We start from the raw sequence: 16,289 nt of genomic DNA on the forward strand, positions 1-16,289 counted from the left end.
TGTAGACACCTTTTTTGGCATTTGCATAATGCCATCTTGTTTAAATGAGGTCTAGGCACCCCAGCCCTTCTTTAGCTCCTAGGAGATTTGGTGTAGCCCATGAGTTGGCTAAACATTGGATAAAAACCCTTCTGAAGGAAACAAAAAGTAGTAAAAATAATATTGGATTTAATTGTCTCCTTTCAAAGTTTACTGTCCACATCTCCGTGGGGTATTTGCAAGAGGTCACTGGAGAAGGGTTGAGAAGGAAATGATAATGGATGGAGTAGATTGCTGATAGAGGCTGATTACAGGGAGGGAAGCGGATCACAGCAGGTTAGCTGTGGACTGGCAGTATCCTTAACCCATAAGTAATGTCAGAAGAAATCACTAGCAGTTGGACCTGACAGTCCTCCCTTAAACTGTTGGGGTTCCCAAATCTTGTGGAAACCCAGCCATTAAAAGGTGACATGTGGCCTCATGTACATGTTACAATCCAATGGGATTATTTGATTCGATTCCCCAGCTATCCCATGATTCAACTAGTAGTTGGCAAGTTCATGGTGGTCTGGGTTTAAGTTTACCAATTTCCAGAATTCAATCCTGTGCCATCTTGTCTCCTAGCTGTCCTGGATGTTAACATTCACCTTATTGTGTCATTAATGTGTTATGATCTTTGTATTTTCAATTTTTTACCAGGACAATGACTAATGTGAAACATCAACCACGCTAATATTACCACACATCCTGTTAATGTCTTAGGCCCAGAATGGTGCAAGACAGATCAAGAGTTATTGGAGTCATCTGCAGCGCAGAAGGAGTCCACTTTATCCATTATATTCATACTGGCCACATCATACACAGAATAACATCCTTGGAATCTTTGTCCAAATGCAGAATTGGCTCTAATATATTCAGCTCTCTGGTTGTTGATTAAACAAAACTGGACTCCCATGGGACAGAGGTAGTAACCATTGCTGTTTAAGAAACCAAATCCCTAATGTTTGGTACAAGACTGTAGTTGTGAAGAATTCTTTTATTTATGTTTCAAAAGGATTGTGCAGCTTTTCACAAACAGAATCCCTGGACAGTGTGGTTTGGTCTTATGCATCTATATTTCCTCAGTGTTGCAGTGACCATTAATAGGAACAAGATTGTGACCTTTGCTTTGCATTTTGCTTGTTGTTTACATCACTTGAGTTAAACTGTTCCAACTCCTACAGGGCCTCAAAAACTAATTCATAACAGCCCTGCGTTGTGAGGCCTGTCTCCATTGCAGTCATAGAAAGAAGGGAAACACACTATTCACTAATTGTAGCATTTGGAAAGAGTTTCTTCTGTTTGCTAAATGCCTCATTGGCCAAGTGGAGATAATGAGGGATAGAGAAGGCCCAGAGAATGGAGATATCAAAGGTCATACATTGTCCAGATTTGAACCTGGAGGGATCGGAGGCAGAAAAAGTCAGAAGGCTTGGACTGGATGAGATCAGGGAACAGAAGAGACAGGGAGCAATCAGAAAGATCTGAGGTAGATTGGAAGGTTTGTGGGAGAGATTGAAGGTCACAACTGGTATGCGCAGAGGAGAGGGGGATGATGGAATTGATAAACTTGTATTGTTTGGTGGCATATGGTTTTCTTCTTTTGGGGGGGTGACTAGGCTTTACGTAGGTTCAACCATTGATTAGTGATTTTATGATTGATGATTTTATTGCCATGTGTATTTTACAGTGTGAGAAACGGTAAAACACAGTGAAAAGCTTTTCCACTGACTCCATGATCAGGCACCATTTTGAATAGTTTTAGGAATAAGGACAAAATGGAAAATAAAGCTTAACACAGATTCCACCAATTCTAACCCAGCCCATCATCAACAACGCCTGCATTGCCATCCCTCCTCCACCATTGACACCCAAACCAACCAGTGTTGAAGTCACCTCTCTTCAGGCACCATCGTTTGCTGCTAGGTCAATTCTCCTCCACCACACCTTGTCACCACCTGCTTTGGACCCACCAACATCACCGTCACATCTCTTGCCGCTGTGCCCACCTTGATGATGCTGTTGTGATGCCCTTACGCCGCGGCCAGCACCAGATCCAACCAAGGTCAGAGACACCGATCCTCAGGCACCATGTTTCACTGCTGGGTCTACCTCGTCGATGTAGCAGCCATCAATTCCTATGCCAGGTCCTGTGCTTGGCACGGAAAAGTAAGGGCTCATTTGCTGCTGCTCACTCAGGTCCGCACTGGGCCCACTCACTGATGTCAGAAGGTCCACAATGGAATTCCTCACCGCTGCTAATTGTTAGTAAAAGGAAGTCAGTAACAAAAGTTAAAAAAGAAGTATTGGGAAAAGAAAGAATAGCATTTGGAATTGACGAGCTGTGACTCAGGAGCCCTACTCCACCACTATCTTGATGTTATGAACATTGGGACTGATTGATTGTGAGATGAGAAGCAGATTAGCTCATGCCTGTACCTGGCTCGATACCAAACTCTCCCATTCCTTTGTTGAGCTGCCAGCTCTCTTGAGGCCCTGCAGAAATTTGTCCAGCAGGAAACCATGTGATGATGGATGAGGACACGTTGGAGGTGGCCAGTTTTCAGGTTTGAGATATTTAAATTTCAGCATCCATGCTCAGCCAAACTCACCTTCAGCCGAGAGACATTTTGAAAAAGCAACATGTCGCCGATGGGAATGTTTGCAGGTTGTTTTGCGATGATTTCAAAATCAAAATATGGCTCATAAATTGCTGTGCTTACTTTCTAACTGTTAAAGCATCAGGGTGAAAATTGTGGCAGAATTCAAGAGGAATCAAGTAATCTTTAGAATTTGAATTTAGCTCCCATTGAGTTAATTTTCAGAACTGAGAAGGTGAAAATTGAAAATTGAGTATTTGAAAATTGGTGACGCATTCCCCAAAACATGTGGCAGGATAATCTTTTATGCTTTTAATCCAGGATTGAAAACGCCACAGAGGTTGACACTTGACCTCAATAATCATAGCTCCATGGTGGGTTTGCTAACACTCCATGCTGGAATTAGGTCACCCTTGGACAGAGAAAGCTGACCCCTTCCTCCTAATCCCAGCCAAATCTGCTCTGTATCAGCACTAATGCCAGTATTAGATTTGGAAAGTTCCAGCTACCATGCCTGCTTGGTGTTTAATTGCCTGGTTTCACCCAAAGTAGCAGCACTAGCACTGCTACTGGCTTAGCGAATAAAAGTCAGAATATACAAAATCTGTCCATTGCCATCTCTTGATTTCCCACATGGGATGGAAGCTGATGTCAAAATCACATGTGGCTGGCGATGTCCTATAGTTCAAACAATGTGTCGATCCTTACTGCTGAGTTTCATGGTGATGTTAATGGTGCAAGTGATGAATGTTAAGTGATTCAATGGCAATAATGATAACTAAACCAAGAAACAGAGTGTGCGCCATTGTCTGTGGAAAAGGATGGTCTGCTAAGATGAAAAGAAAATGGAAAACAGGCAAGAAAAGATGTGTCCTGAAATAAGGAAATGGGACTTTGTTTTGCATTTGTTTCTGGGACTAAAGTTCCAAAATGCCAGAAACTAAACCGAGTATCATAAACCATGTACAAGAGATTAAGTGCTGACTGAGTCCAACAGATAGAGCATTATTATCGACTAAAAATGTCTGTACTTTTGTTTTAAAAACGTGCATTAGGTCATTTGTTGATGTTGGATTAAGTAGAATGAAATGAAAGTAATCTAATTTATTTTTTAAAGTCTATGCTAAAACTTGTTAAAACATCTCATCACACGGTGTTGACTATGACTTACAAAGACATTTAGTTATGTCATCTGACTTTTTTAAAAACAGTAGTTTGGTGTGGACACACGCATGATACAGCTGCATTGACTCATTAAAGTGTTCCCTTTTTTTGCTTTAGCTGTGCTTTTCATTAGAAACATCTTAAACTAATTTAAAGTCAAACATCTGAATAAACATGTTGTAAAAGTGTTTATGTATTGAAGTGGGCCATTTCAAGGTATGATATTTGGATGGAATTTGTAATTTCTCTTTTACAACACAAACAGGCTGCCAGAGAGAGGAAGTTCGATCTGAATTAATATATTTGTTACAGTGGAAATAGAATGGAAATGGCTGAAACCACAAATAAAACTGTTCCATTCATATGTGCCAGGACAGAACGTTTTCTTGCAAAATACAGACTTTGGCTTTTGGCCACCTTAGGCTTTCCCTTTAAAAGTACCTTAACAGATTATTTGTTTAAGGTTGGCTCGTATGAATAGATCCAAGTTCTTTCAAAATTAAGATTAATCTAATTGCACATTTGGGAGGCAGATGATTTTACTATACATCATTTGGAGCATTTCCATGTTGCAAAGTTACTTGTTGGAAGCTTTTTTTGTGTCAAGAAGTAAACTGTTTGATCATACAAAGCTAACAACAAAAAGAGGGGAGAAATTACGTGGGCAACAGAGGGAAGCTTACTTCAATATGAGCAAGTTCAAAGAGCATAGGCCCTTGATTCTAGCTTGCAAAGCAGTTGGTGTGGGCAGCTGTTCAGTTTCATATAACAGGTCAATGTTTGTCACTGAGAGCGCCTTACATTTTACAAAATAAACTGTTTACACTGCCAGAATAAATATCCGCAGATACAACCGGTACACTTGTCATTACAATAATATTACTTCTAATAAGAATATTACTAAATCACAGTTACCTGAGGGAAAACTAAAATGCACTCACCAGCAGATCTCTAGATGCTGTTACAAACTTAGTGGTGAAAATCTCCAGCTCAAATTGATTTTTGGATTGTTGTGAATGGCTGTGACTTGTTCTGTAAGCTGCTTGATTTGTAAATGATGAGCAACAAAGCTCAGAGGCCTATATCTGGCAGAGCTCAGGAGCAGGTCACACTCTACCCACTGGTAATGGTGTTCTGGGAGCAAGGTTCTGTGTTCTGTGGTGTGGGTGCTATTGGATAAGGGAATAGTGCTAAAATAAATCACAAATGGAATGGAAACTAATTTTGGTGCAGGTTGTTGACTTTTTTTAGAAACCCATTTAACAGCTCAACAAAGATGGCTGCTATAACCATGTGACTCTACTGAGCAATAACTTTCCAGAAACTTCTCCGAGGTCAATGTCAGGAAGCCAATCAAAACTCACATACTTGCTGATGGGTGTGTAATGTTATCTGTTCTAATCTGCTTTAAAGGCAGTTACACTTAATTGCAAATTATACCTATCCTAAAAGATGCATAATTTCTTCATATTTTATCATTCTTGGGATGGTGTTGAGCTTGTATTTATTTTTCAGAGCACTTAGAATCAACCAAATTACTATGGATCTGGAGTCACATACCAGACCAGTTTAGCAACATCAGTTTCCTTCTCTAAAGGGACATAGTGAACCAGATGGGTTTTTCCACCAACAATTTTGTGGTTAATTCCATTTTCAAGTTCATCTGCTATGGTCAGATTTGAACCCAGATCTGCAGAACATTACCACTCGGCCATTACGTTTCTTAGTCAGTTGTCTATGGTCATTCTATCTGCAATACAAACCTTGTGTTGATGGTAACTGCTTTGTGCCCTGTGGGAGGATTGACTCTCAAGTACTGAATCCAATTGCTTTTTTAACCATAGCTGTTCAGGGGGTCAGCAATGTTCCTTACAGCATTGACTGATACGAAGAGCTTTAACTCCAGGTTACAAAGGAAAAGCCTCTGACCTGTACAAAGGAGCTAACAAGTAATTGTACTCTCTGCAAAACCTTCTTTTCACAAAACAGAAGTTCACTTCCTCAGAAGACTTATGAAGAGAGTTTTAAAGAGAAACAGTCTAGATATCCTGAACTGATGGCTAGCCAATTTGCCACCCCAACAAAACAATTTGAGATTGCTAATTCTAGGAGTTTTGGACTTTCGGACTACATCTTAAAAGCAACAATATTGTTAAACTGACATCCCTCAACTGTTTTGTGCTTAAATTGTTATTAGCTGAATAATCTCTTTATCCTTTCTGATGCTATTTCTTTGTGTGTGTTCATTTGTCTGTGTTGGGCAATGTCTGAGGGTGTGTGGTTCTACTTCTGGTTTTAACTTTATCACAGTGTTGTATAGAACGGGTTGGCAATCAAATTTCAAGCACACTGGACACAGGAATGACAATGAGAAGTGAAATGGTTAATACAAGACTGAAGGTGTTATATCTGAATGTACACAGTATAAGGAATAAGGTAAATGAGCTTGAAGCACAGATCAAAATTGGCAGGTATGACATGATAGACATCACAGAGACGGGGCTGTGAGAGGATCAGGATTGCTAGCTGAGTATGCAAGGATATATATTCTATCAAAAAGATGGACAGAGGGGGTGGGGTTGTTTTATTAGTAAGAAATGGAATTAAATCAGTGGTAAGAAACAAAGTAGAGTCATGGGTGTAGAATCTGTGTGGGTAGAATTGAAGAACCACAAAGGTTAAAAAAAACATGGCTAGAGTTATGTACAGGCCTCCACATAGTAATCAGGAGCTGGGGTGCAAGATACCCAGGAGACAGAAAAGATGTGTGGAAAAGGCAAAGTTAAAGTGATCATGGGGGATTTCAAAATGCAGGGAGACTGGGAAAATTAGGTTGGTAGTGGATTGAAAGAAAAGGAATTTGTGGAATGTCTATGAGATGGCTCTTTGGATCAGCTTGTGGTATGACCCACCAGGGAACAGGCAGTACTGGATTTTGTGCTGTGCAATGAGGCAGACTTGATAAGGGAGCTTAAGGTGAAGGAGCCTTTCAGAGGCAGTTGTCATAATATGATTGAATTTATTCTGCAATTTGAGACAGAGAAGATACAATTAGAGGTAACAGTATGACAATTGGATAAAGGCAACTTCACATACATGAGGAAGGAGCTGGGTAGAATTGACTGGGAGAGGAGCCTAGTAGGAAAGACAGTGGAACAGCAATGGCAGAAGTTTCTGGGAGTAATTCAGGAGACACAGCAAGATTCATCCCGAGGAAAAAGAAGCATGGTACAGGGAGGATAAGGCAACCATGGTTTATTAGGGAAGTCAGGGATAGCATAAAAGCAAAAGAGGTGGAACAGTGGCTCAGTGGTTAGCACTGCTGCCTCACAGCGCCAGGGACCCAGATTCAATTCCCGCCTCGGGCAGCTGTCTGTGTGGAGTTTGTACATTCTCCCTGTGTCTGTGTGGGTTTCCTCTCATAGTCCGAAGATGTGCAGTTTAGGTGAATTGGCCATGCTAACTTCCCTGTAGTGTTGGGTGGATTAATCAATGGTAAATGTAGGGGAATGGGTCTGGATGGGTTGCTCTTCAGAGGGTTGGTGTGGACCTGTTGGGCCGAAGGGTCTGTTTCTACACTATAGGGAATCTAATCTACTGGCATATAATGTGGTGAAGGGCAGTGGGAAGCTTACGAAGACCAACAGAGGGCAGCAAAAAAAGAAATAAGGAAGGAAAATATTAAATATGAGGGTAACCTAGCCAACAATATAAAGGGACACAGTAAAAGTTTATTTAGATTATATAAATAGCAAAAGAGGGCGAAAGTTGACATTGGGTCACTGAACAATGATGCTGGAGAGGTTGTAGTGGGGAACAAGGAAATGGCTGAGGAAGTGAATGATTACTTCGTGTCAGTCTTCATGGTGGAAGGTACGAGTAATATTCCCAAAATTCAAGAGATGAAGGGGCAGAGCTGAGTATGGTGGCTATCACTAAGGAGAAGGTGCTAGAAAACACTGAATAGCCCGAAGGTGGATTAATCATCTGGGCCAGATGGACCCTACCCCAGAGTTCTAAGCGAGATAGGTGAAGAGGTAGTGGAAACGTTAGTGGTGATCTTTCAGGAATCACTAGAATCAGGGAAGGTCCCAGAGGCCTGGAAAATCGTTAACGTGTTACCATTGTTAAAAAGGGAGTAAGGCAAAAGGTGGAAAATTACAAATCGATTAGCCTAACCTCAGTCATAGGTAAGGACATGGAATCCATTGTGAAGGAAGCGATTTGTGAATACTTGGGAAGTGTATGGTAAAATAGGACAAAACCAGCACGGTTTAATCAAAGGTAGGTCATGCCTGACAAATCTGCTGGAATTCTTTGGGGAAGTAATGAGCAGGTTAGACCAAGCAGAGCCAATTGATATTATCTACCTGGACTTCAAGAACGCCTTTGTGAAGGTGCCACACAGGAGGTTACTGAGTAAGATAAAGGCCCATTGTGTCAGAACTAAGGTGCTAGCATGTATAGAAGCTTGGCTGTCTGACAGAAAGCAGAGAGTAGGGGTAAAGGGTTCTTCTCAGGATAGTGGATGGTGACAAGTAGTATTCTACAAGTTGGGACCACAACTTTTCACTTTAAGCATTAACAATCTAGATGAAGGAACTGAGGGCACTCTGGCTATGTTTGCAGACAACACAAAGATAGGTAGATTGCCAGGTACCATTGCGGAGGCAGGGAGGCTGCAGAAGGATTTGGACAGGTTAGGAGAGTGGGCAAAGAAGTGGCAGATGGAGTACACCATGGGAAAGTATGAGGTCATGCACTTCGGTTGGAAGAGTATTGGCATGGACTATCTTCTGAATAGGAGAAAATTCAGAAATCTGAAGTGCAAAGAGACTTGTGAGTTCTCGTCCAGGATCCTCTCAAGGTAAATTTGCAGGTTGAGTAAGTAGTTAGGAAGGCAAATGCAATGATGACATTTATTTTGAAAGGACTTGAATATAAAAGCAGGGATGTACTTCTGAGGCTCTATAAGGCTCTGGTCAGACCATATTTGGAATATTGTGCGCAGGTTTGGGCTCCATATCTCAGGAAGGATGTACCTGGAGCAGGTTCAGAGGAAGTTCACAAGAATGATCCCAGAAATGAAAGGCTTAACATTCAAGGAACGTTTGAGGTCTCAGGATTTATACTCGATGGAGTTTAGAAAGATGAGGGGGGGTTCTAATTGAAACATACAGAATACTAAATGGCCTGGACAGAGTAGATGTTGGGAAAATGTTTCCATTGGTAGGAGGGACTAGGACCCGAGGGCACAGCCTTCTTTAGTAAAGGGAAGACCTTTTAGAACAGAGATAAGAAGAAATCTCTTCAGCCGGAGAGTGGTGAATCTATGGAATCCATTGCCAGAGAAGGCTGTGGAGGCCAGGTCATTGAATATATTTAAGAATGAGATGAATGGTTCTTGAGTATCAGGGGGATCAAGGGTTACAGGGAGAAAGCAGGAGAATGGGGTTGAGAAACCTAACAGTCATGATTGAATGGCGGAGCAGATCTGATGGGCTGAGTGGCCTAATGTCTTATGTTCTTATGGTTCTGAGAAAGTCTGCACCCACAAAACCAAAAGAGTGGGGGAAATAAACACCCACTGTTTCAGGAAAATTTAAGTCACAATGTGTTTAAGGGCAGGTTATGAAATTAGGGAGAGAGATTTGTTTTAAAAACTGCAATCCGCCTGTGATAAAGAATTAGCATAGAAGTTGCAATAGATGAGATAATGCCTGACATGAGGTTTGGGTGGTGACAGAGTTCTGTTGAAGAAGAAAATGCATTCGGTACATTTTCCAAGGATCCTTAAAAATCATACCTGAATAATAATAATATAAACTGGAATTATTCATATCATGCATTCATTTTGTTATATCTTGTTAACTGTGTTTATGTAATGCTCATAATTGAGACAAATGTCTTTTCCATTCAAACTCACTAGTGCTGTATCCTCTACAGTTGATAATTAGATGGGTCCTAGGTACTCAATAACGCAAGCCCTAGTGAAACTACCTCAAACAACCATTACACTGCCACAGCCACAGCAATGTGGGTGATATCCTGGGACGGTAATCAGGGCAAGTCTTGCAATAAGGCAGTCTGAATTGTAGCCCTTTGCAGAAATTAAAATCATCTGACATCAGGTAATAGATATATTTGCTTTTAAGACTGGAGTGAAACAACTATATTTGGTGAGACACTTCAGTAATGAGAGAATATTTCCTGGATATGGCCTCCCATCTCATTGCTCTCATGTTGCTGGAATCTCAGATTGCTGACATTTGTGTTGTACAATTAGACTTCATGATGACTCAAAAATGATAATACAACCACATGGTAAGTGACAAAAGAGAGCTGAAAGCTTTATTGATTGGAATTTGAGTGCATTGGAATATGTACAGGAAATTGCTTATAGATACTTTTAAACTGAAAATTTGTGAATCTTCAGACATTAACTCTGAGTTTATTGTAGGTCGGACCATCAATATTAGATCAGCTGGCCTCATAGGAAGACATGGACCACAATCTAAGCAGCCCTTTATGGTGGCATTTTTCAAAGCCAGCGAAGTTCTGTTACGTTCCGTGAGGGCTGCCAATAGTAAACGGAAAAACCAAAATCGAAACAAATCCAGCAGCTCTCAAGATTCTTCAAGATTATCCAGCCCTGGAGGTATGAAAACATAACTTGGCACCTTAAATAAAAGAGTAAAATTTCCTCAGCGCGTTACTATGGTAAATTGGCCAGTATGTTCCTTCAGATTATCTTTACCATTTAGTTTACATATATCCCATTAAAAGAAGTTCCTCTCAAGTTTGTTGTTGTGTTTCCCCTTTATATGTTTTCACACAGTCTTTCAAAATGTCCTGTTTAAAGTACATTGGGAATTGTGCCTGTATTTCGAGATACGTTTATCTCCTACTCAGTTTGATTCACTTGTGCCTTTATTAATGTTGCTTTATCATGTAAATTTGAAAACTTCAATTAGGACCTGTTCATCTATCTGTCATAAAGCTGCCCCAACCCCTTTTTTAACGTGTGACCCAGTTCATCGCCAATTGAAACAGTTCCCTATTACTTATTGCAGGATGTTATGTCTAGTATGATGCAAACGTCATGTGGAAAGCTTTGATCTTCCAGAACCTTTTCTTTTCTGTCATGGTTCTGACATCCCTAATTTCTGCCTGTTCACTGTGGATAGTCCAATTCCTGCCCATTATGTTAGAACCATGATGTGGCCACACTGTCACTCATTTGTGTTTCTTTTTAAATGTTTTAATCAGTTGTCTTTTACCAGAGGGTTTGAGAAATATAATTAAAGAGCTAGCTGACAACAGGAATGACTTCTTACTTCCTGCCTGTGTGAGTATATATTTGTGGTCTGGTTTGCTGGTATTTCATGCTATCACCCCCTTAGGGCACAGCTGGTTATCAGATCAACCGGTTTAAAATGATGAAATGAATCTTGTAGGATTGAGAATCCAACTCTTGTCTGTCCACACATATCATTTTACAAAATAATTTAGATACACTTAGTACTTAAGGATTAGCTTTGAGAGGGCCAAATAAAATGTAATTAATGCAAAGTTGAAATCTGGTCACTAATCCCGAATCCTTGCAGAGCTTAAAAACATTGTGTTCCTCATAGTTCAAAAAACTTAGAAGAAATGAAAGAACCACCGCTGACATTGTGCTGTTTATGTAATTCTGGGTTCAAAAACCTGTGTCGGCAGCTGTAGCATTGAAGTTTTGAAACTTCTGTAGGAGCTTCAGGGCTATGTATGATTCTCTGTCGAGCACATGGTCGAGTCAATATTCTGTTTTGTTTTCCCTTGCTCCCCTAAATAGTAATGACATCTGTTCCTTGATAATGAGTGTGATTATGTTTGACACCGTGTAAAACTGATTCTGAATGCCTTAAATACTGTTCTTAAAGCTCAATTTGAAGCAGTATGACAAAAATGTCATTTTTAATTGCGATAATTAAAACCACATTTAAACAAAACAGTGTAATGCACACTCTGCATTTCACGGTTGGGTGAGGCTTCAGTCGTGTGCTGTAATTGCCAGCTTTCTCATCAAACTCTGCATTGGAAACAAAGCACCTGCTTGAAACTGACACCCACCACTCAACATGTCAAGGTGTTTCTCTGAACTGTTAAAACGCAATTCAACTCATGGAAGAATCTCGGAGATTTCTTTACCTTCCACTTTGGCTTCAGATACATCAAATCATAGAATCCCTATAGTGTGGAAGCAGGCCATTTGGCCAATTGAGTCCACACCTACTCTCCAAAGAGCATCCCACTCAGATCTACCCTCTACCCTATCCCTGTAACCTTGCATTTCCCATGGCTAACCCACCTAGTCTGCACATACTTGGACACTGTGGGTAACTTAGCATAATCAGTCACTGGTTTGTGCTGTGGTCATGGAATTTGCCAGCCAATGGAGGCCACTTAGTTATCATGAGGGCGGGGTGGCATGAGTTTGGGAGTGAACCTGGATCCACATTCCTGTTTGCAGTTGAATTTCTGTTCTGCTGGAGGCCCCCGCAAGTTAACGTTCATTGTAAATCGGATCTAATGCAAACACAAAAGCTTCTGCAATTGAATAACTTGTCAAATTATTCAGTCCAAATGGCACAAGCAAACCCATATGGCAATAAGAAGCCCAAACTATCAGGACAGAAAACTGGGGACAGATTTTTGTGGAAACATCTGAAAGGTCCATTTTATGTTTTAATCTGAATTTTGATTTTACTGGCAAGATCTGGATTTCAGCTTCTTTCCTCATTTTACTGGTACAGATGCAGATCTCTCAGATACAAAGGACAAAACGTTCCTTGCCTTTCTGTTCTTACAAACCAAGTGGATATGATGAAAAGGTCAGAGGTTAGGCGCAGTCTCACATGCACTACATCTTGACTTTGTCAACAACCATTCCCACAGGGTTAAACTTCCACCACCCTGTTCTGACAAAGTGCAGTGAGAGGACCATGCTCTCACCCTGGGGGTTTTCTTACCCTCTGCTTGGTGCAGGGACTGCCAGGCCAAGCACCTTGTGCATAAGCCTGTGTTTGTAGGTCTGGCGATTAAAACATTTTCCAACTCTTTTATAAAAAGGAGGGTGTGGGTTGGGGCAAATACAAACTCCCAGCTTGGAAATTTTCTGCTCGAATCCCTTTCAACAGGCACCAAAGAAACACCTTCTGGGTTCTGGGGACAGGTCAAAGCTTCAGGTGACCCTAACTAATCCTGCTATATTCCATGTTGAAGGGGGATGAAAACTGGTGCCAATAATTGCACGAATATTAAAACTGGTATTTAATGTATGTATTTTGTTCAAAAGAAAATCTAAAACATTTCCTTTTGATCTTCATTGGCCATTATCGTCATTCCCCTACTATCGACATCATGAGGTTTACCATTGACCAGAAACAGATCTAGACCAGCTGTACAAGGATAGTGCTTGGAAGAGAAAGTTTTAGACTTGGAATTCTGTGCTGAATGACTTGTCTTCTGATTCCCAAAAGCCGTTCTGCCACCTACTAGGGGCCAATCAGGAATTTGATGGAATGCTCTGTGTTTGCCTAGGTAATTGCAACTCCAACAACATTCTAGAATGATTGGCACAGCATCCATCATCTTCAATATTCAATCCCTACACAGTGGCAGCAGTGTATACCATCTACAACAGGCACTGCAACAAAGCATCAAGACATCTTGGACAGCATCATCCAAATGTGCAATCTGTACCATCTGGAAGGGCAAGGGCAAAAGATGCCTGGCATCACAACCACCTACAAGATCCCTTCCAAGCCATATGCTGTTCTGATTTGGAAAATTACTGTTTCTTCATGGTCTGTTGGTCAAAATCTTGGAACTGTCTATCTAACAGCATTGTGAGCGTGCCTCCATTCTAAATACTGTAGCTGTTCAAGAAGGCAGCTCACCACCAACTTCTCAAAGGCAACTATGGATAGATAATAAACGCTGGTCTGACCAATGACACCCACATCTCATGATCAAATAAAGAAAACTTCTCACCCAACTGTTCACCAATTCAAATTATAAATATTTTTGCTTTGTCTTCTTACTTCACACACTAAGTCTCATTGAAACTGCTGTTACTATAACACTACCAAGCAAGACATTTCCCACGAACCATCAGTGATGATCAGACAATCATTTGTTTTGGTTTGAACTTATGTAATTATCTGCAATATTCAGATTAGGAAGCCCAGTCACTATCCCAGGATGGATATAGTGCAATATCAGCTTCTCAGTAAAATGTCATCCCAATCAGCACCTTCTACTCACATTTTTAATTTAGTATTTAAAACCTGTGAAAAGCTCTTTTTAAAAAAAATTTAAGCTATTTACACCAGGCCATTTTTACTTGAAAATACTTTTTGTCTGGCTGCAATGTTGATATTTTCCAAAGAGACAGTGAGTAATGGTGACATTTCCATTCAGTCTTGGAGTACAGAGCCCAGTCAGTAAGCCTGTGATATGTCACAATTAGTTTGAAGGATCTGGATTGGGAAGTGCAGGAGGGTTCATGTTGTTTTAGGAGGCTGGCGTATGATATACCAAGCAGAAGGAGTGGGGGCAGGGAAATGGGTTGAGGGCAGGCAGAAAATTAACCCCGGTAGACAAATCTGTTCATATAAATTGTTGCTGATTTCTCACAATAAATATAATTAAACCAGACATTATAATAAACAATCATGAATGGACTCTTTAACTGTTCTTATTTTAACAGCCCTTGAAGGGATAGGATTTAATTGTTTTAGTTTTAAAAATCAGTAAAAAATAGAGACGTTCATGCGATTTTTAATATGCATTATCTCACGTTCAAAAACTCATTTCTAAATAGCAACACAAATTTTTCAACTGCAGAATGCTGCAAATTCTGGAAATCTGAAATTAAAATGGAAAATACCGTAAATACTTAGCAGTATTAATGGAGAGATGCTGTGTCTGTTATTTCAGAAGGATAATATAAGTCGTCTCAAGTCACATTCCATTATGCAAAGCTGGGGTGAAATGTTTTAGTTATTCCAATTACAGGATCCCAGCGGTAGGTTTAATTAATGTTCGAGTAAGATACAATGATACAACCCATTTCAAACCATTGGTTGCAGCTAGAGGGACCAGTGCCCCTGGCATAAGGATTTGGACAGTGGGCAAAGAAGTGGCAGATGGAACACATCATGGGAAAGTGTGAGGTCATGCACTTTAGTAGGAAGAATAGAGGCATGGACTATTTTCTAAATTAGAAAATTCAAAAGTCTGAAATGCAAAAAGACTTGGGTGTTCTAGTCCAGAATTCTCACAAGGTAAATTTACACGTTGAGTCAGTAGTTAGGAAGGCAAATGCAAGGGCGGCATTTATTTTGAGAGGATTTGAATATAAAAGCAGGGATGCACTTCTGAGGCTGTATAAGATTCTAGTCAGACCACATTTGGAGTATTGTGTGCGGTTTTGAGCCCATTACTCTGGAAGGTTGTACTGGCTCTGAAGTGTGTTCAGCGGAGATGCATGAGAATAGTCCCAGAAATGAACAGCTTAGTGTATGAGGAACTTTTGAAGACTTTTGAAGAAGCCTATACTCGATGATGTTTAGAAGGATGAGGGTGGACATCTAATTGAAACTTACAGAATATTGAGTGGCCAGGATAGAGTGAATGTTGGGAAGATGTTTCCATTGGTAGGAGAGACTAGGACCTAAGGGCACAGCCTGAGAGTAAAGAGAAGACCATTTAAAACAGAGAAAAGGAGAAACCTGTTCAGTCAGAGAGTGGTGAATCCATGGAATTCACTGCCACAGAAGGCTGTGGAGGCCAGGCTATTGAGTATATTTAAGATGGAGATAGATAGGTCCTTGATCTTAAAAGGGATCAAGGGTTACAGGGAGAAAGCAGGAGAAAGAGTTAAGAAACTTATCAGGCATGATTGAATGGTCGAGCAGACTCAATGGGCTGAATGGCCTAATTTCTACTCCTAGGTCTTATGGTCTTATGGTTCAAGCCAATGGAAATGAAAGAAGTACACTTAAGTTGGGTTGAGTTATTTACAGCTGGGATTAGGATGAATGTGTCTGTCATTGAGGAAATACTCAGAGGGTAGAAGATGTATTTTGAGCAGCAAGGACTGAATGATAAGATGAGCCCTCAGTGTCCTATTAACTAACAGACGTCAGCAGATCCTGCGAATTTGATTTTTTTTTCCAAAATTTTGCATGTAGACTGATTTATTTTAAACATTGATTGATAACTTTTTGTTAAGCAAAAATATTAAGGGATATGGACTATAGGCCGGTTATGTGGAGTTAGGCCATGGAGAGATAAATGGGAGGGGCTGGGGGTAAGGTACCTGAGAGTGCAAAAGGTGCATGGAGGTGGGGTAAAGGTGATAGGTCGGAGGAGAGGGTGAAGCAGATAGGTGGGAAGGAAGATTGGCAGGTAGGACAGGTCATGAGGACGGTGTTGAGCTGGAAGGTTGGAACTGGGATA

At 40.6% G+C, this 16,289-nt stretch overlaps 1 protein-coding gene across 1 annotated transcript in view; it reads left to right on the forward strand.

The window, feature by feature from the left end:
- Positions 1 to 16,289, forward strand: part of bmp5 (bone morphogenetic protein 5) — a 132,465-nt gene that overhangs the window by 100,072 nt on the left and 16,104 nt on the right. The window contains exon 4 of the mRNA XM_060852788.1: positions 10,243 to 10,440. Coding sequence (XP_060708771.1) covers positions 10,243 to 10,440 — 198 coding nt within the window. The remainder of the gene's footprint in view (positions 1 to 10,242; positions 10,441 to 16,289) is intronic.

The sequence above is a fragment of the Hemiscyllium ocellatum genome, chromosome 3, assembly GCF_020745735.1.
Source record: "Hemiscyllium ocellatum isolate sHemOce1 chromosome 3, sHemOce1.pat.X.cur, whole genome shotgun sequence".
In the NCBI taxonomy this organism is placed as follows: domain Eukaryota; kingdom Metazoa; phylum Chordata; class Chondrichthyes; order Orectolobiformes; family Hemiscylliidae; genus Hemiscyllium; species Hemiscyllium ocellatum.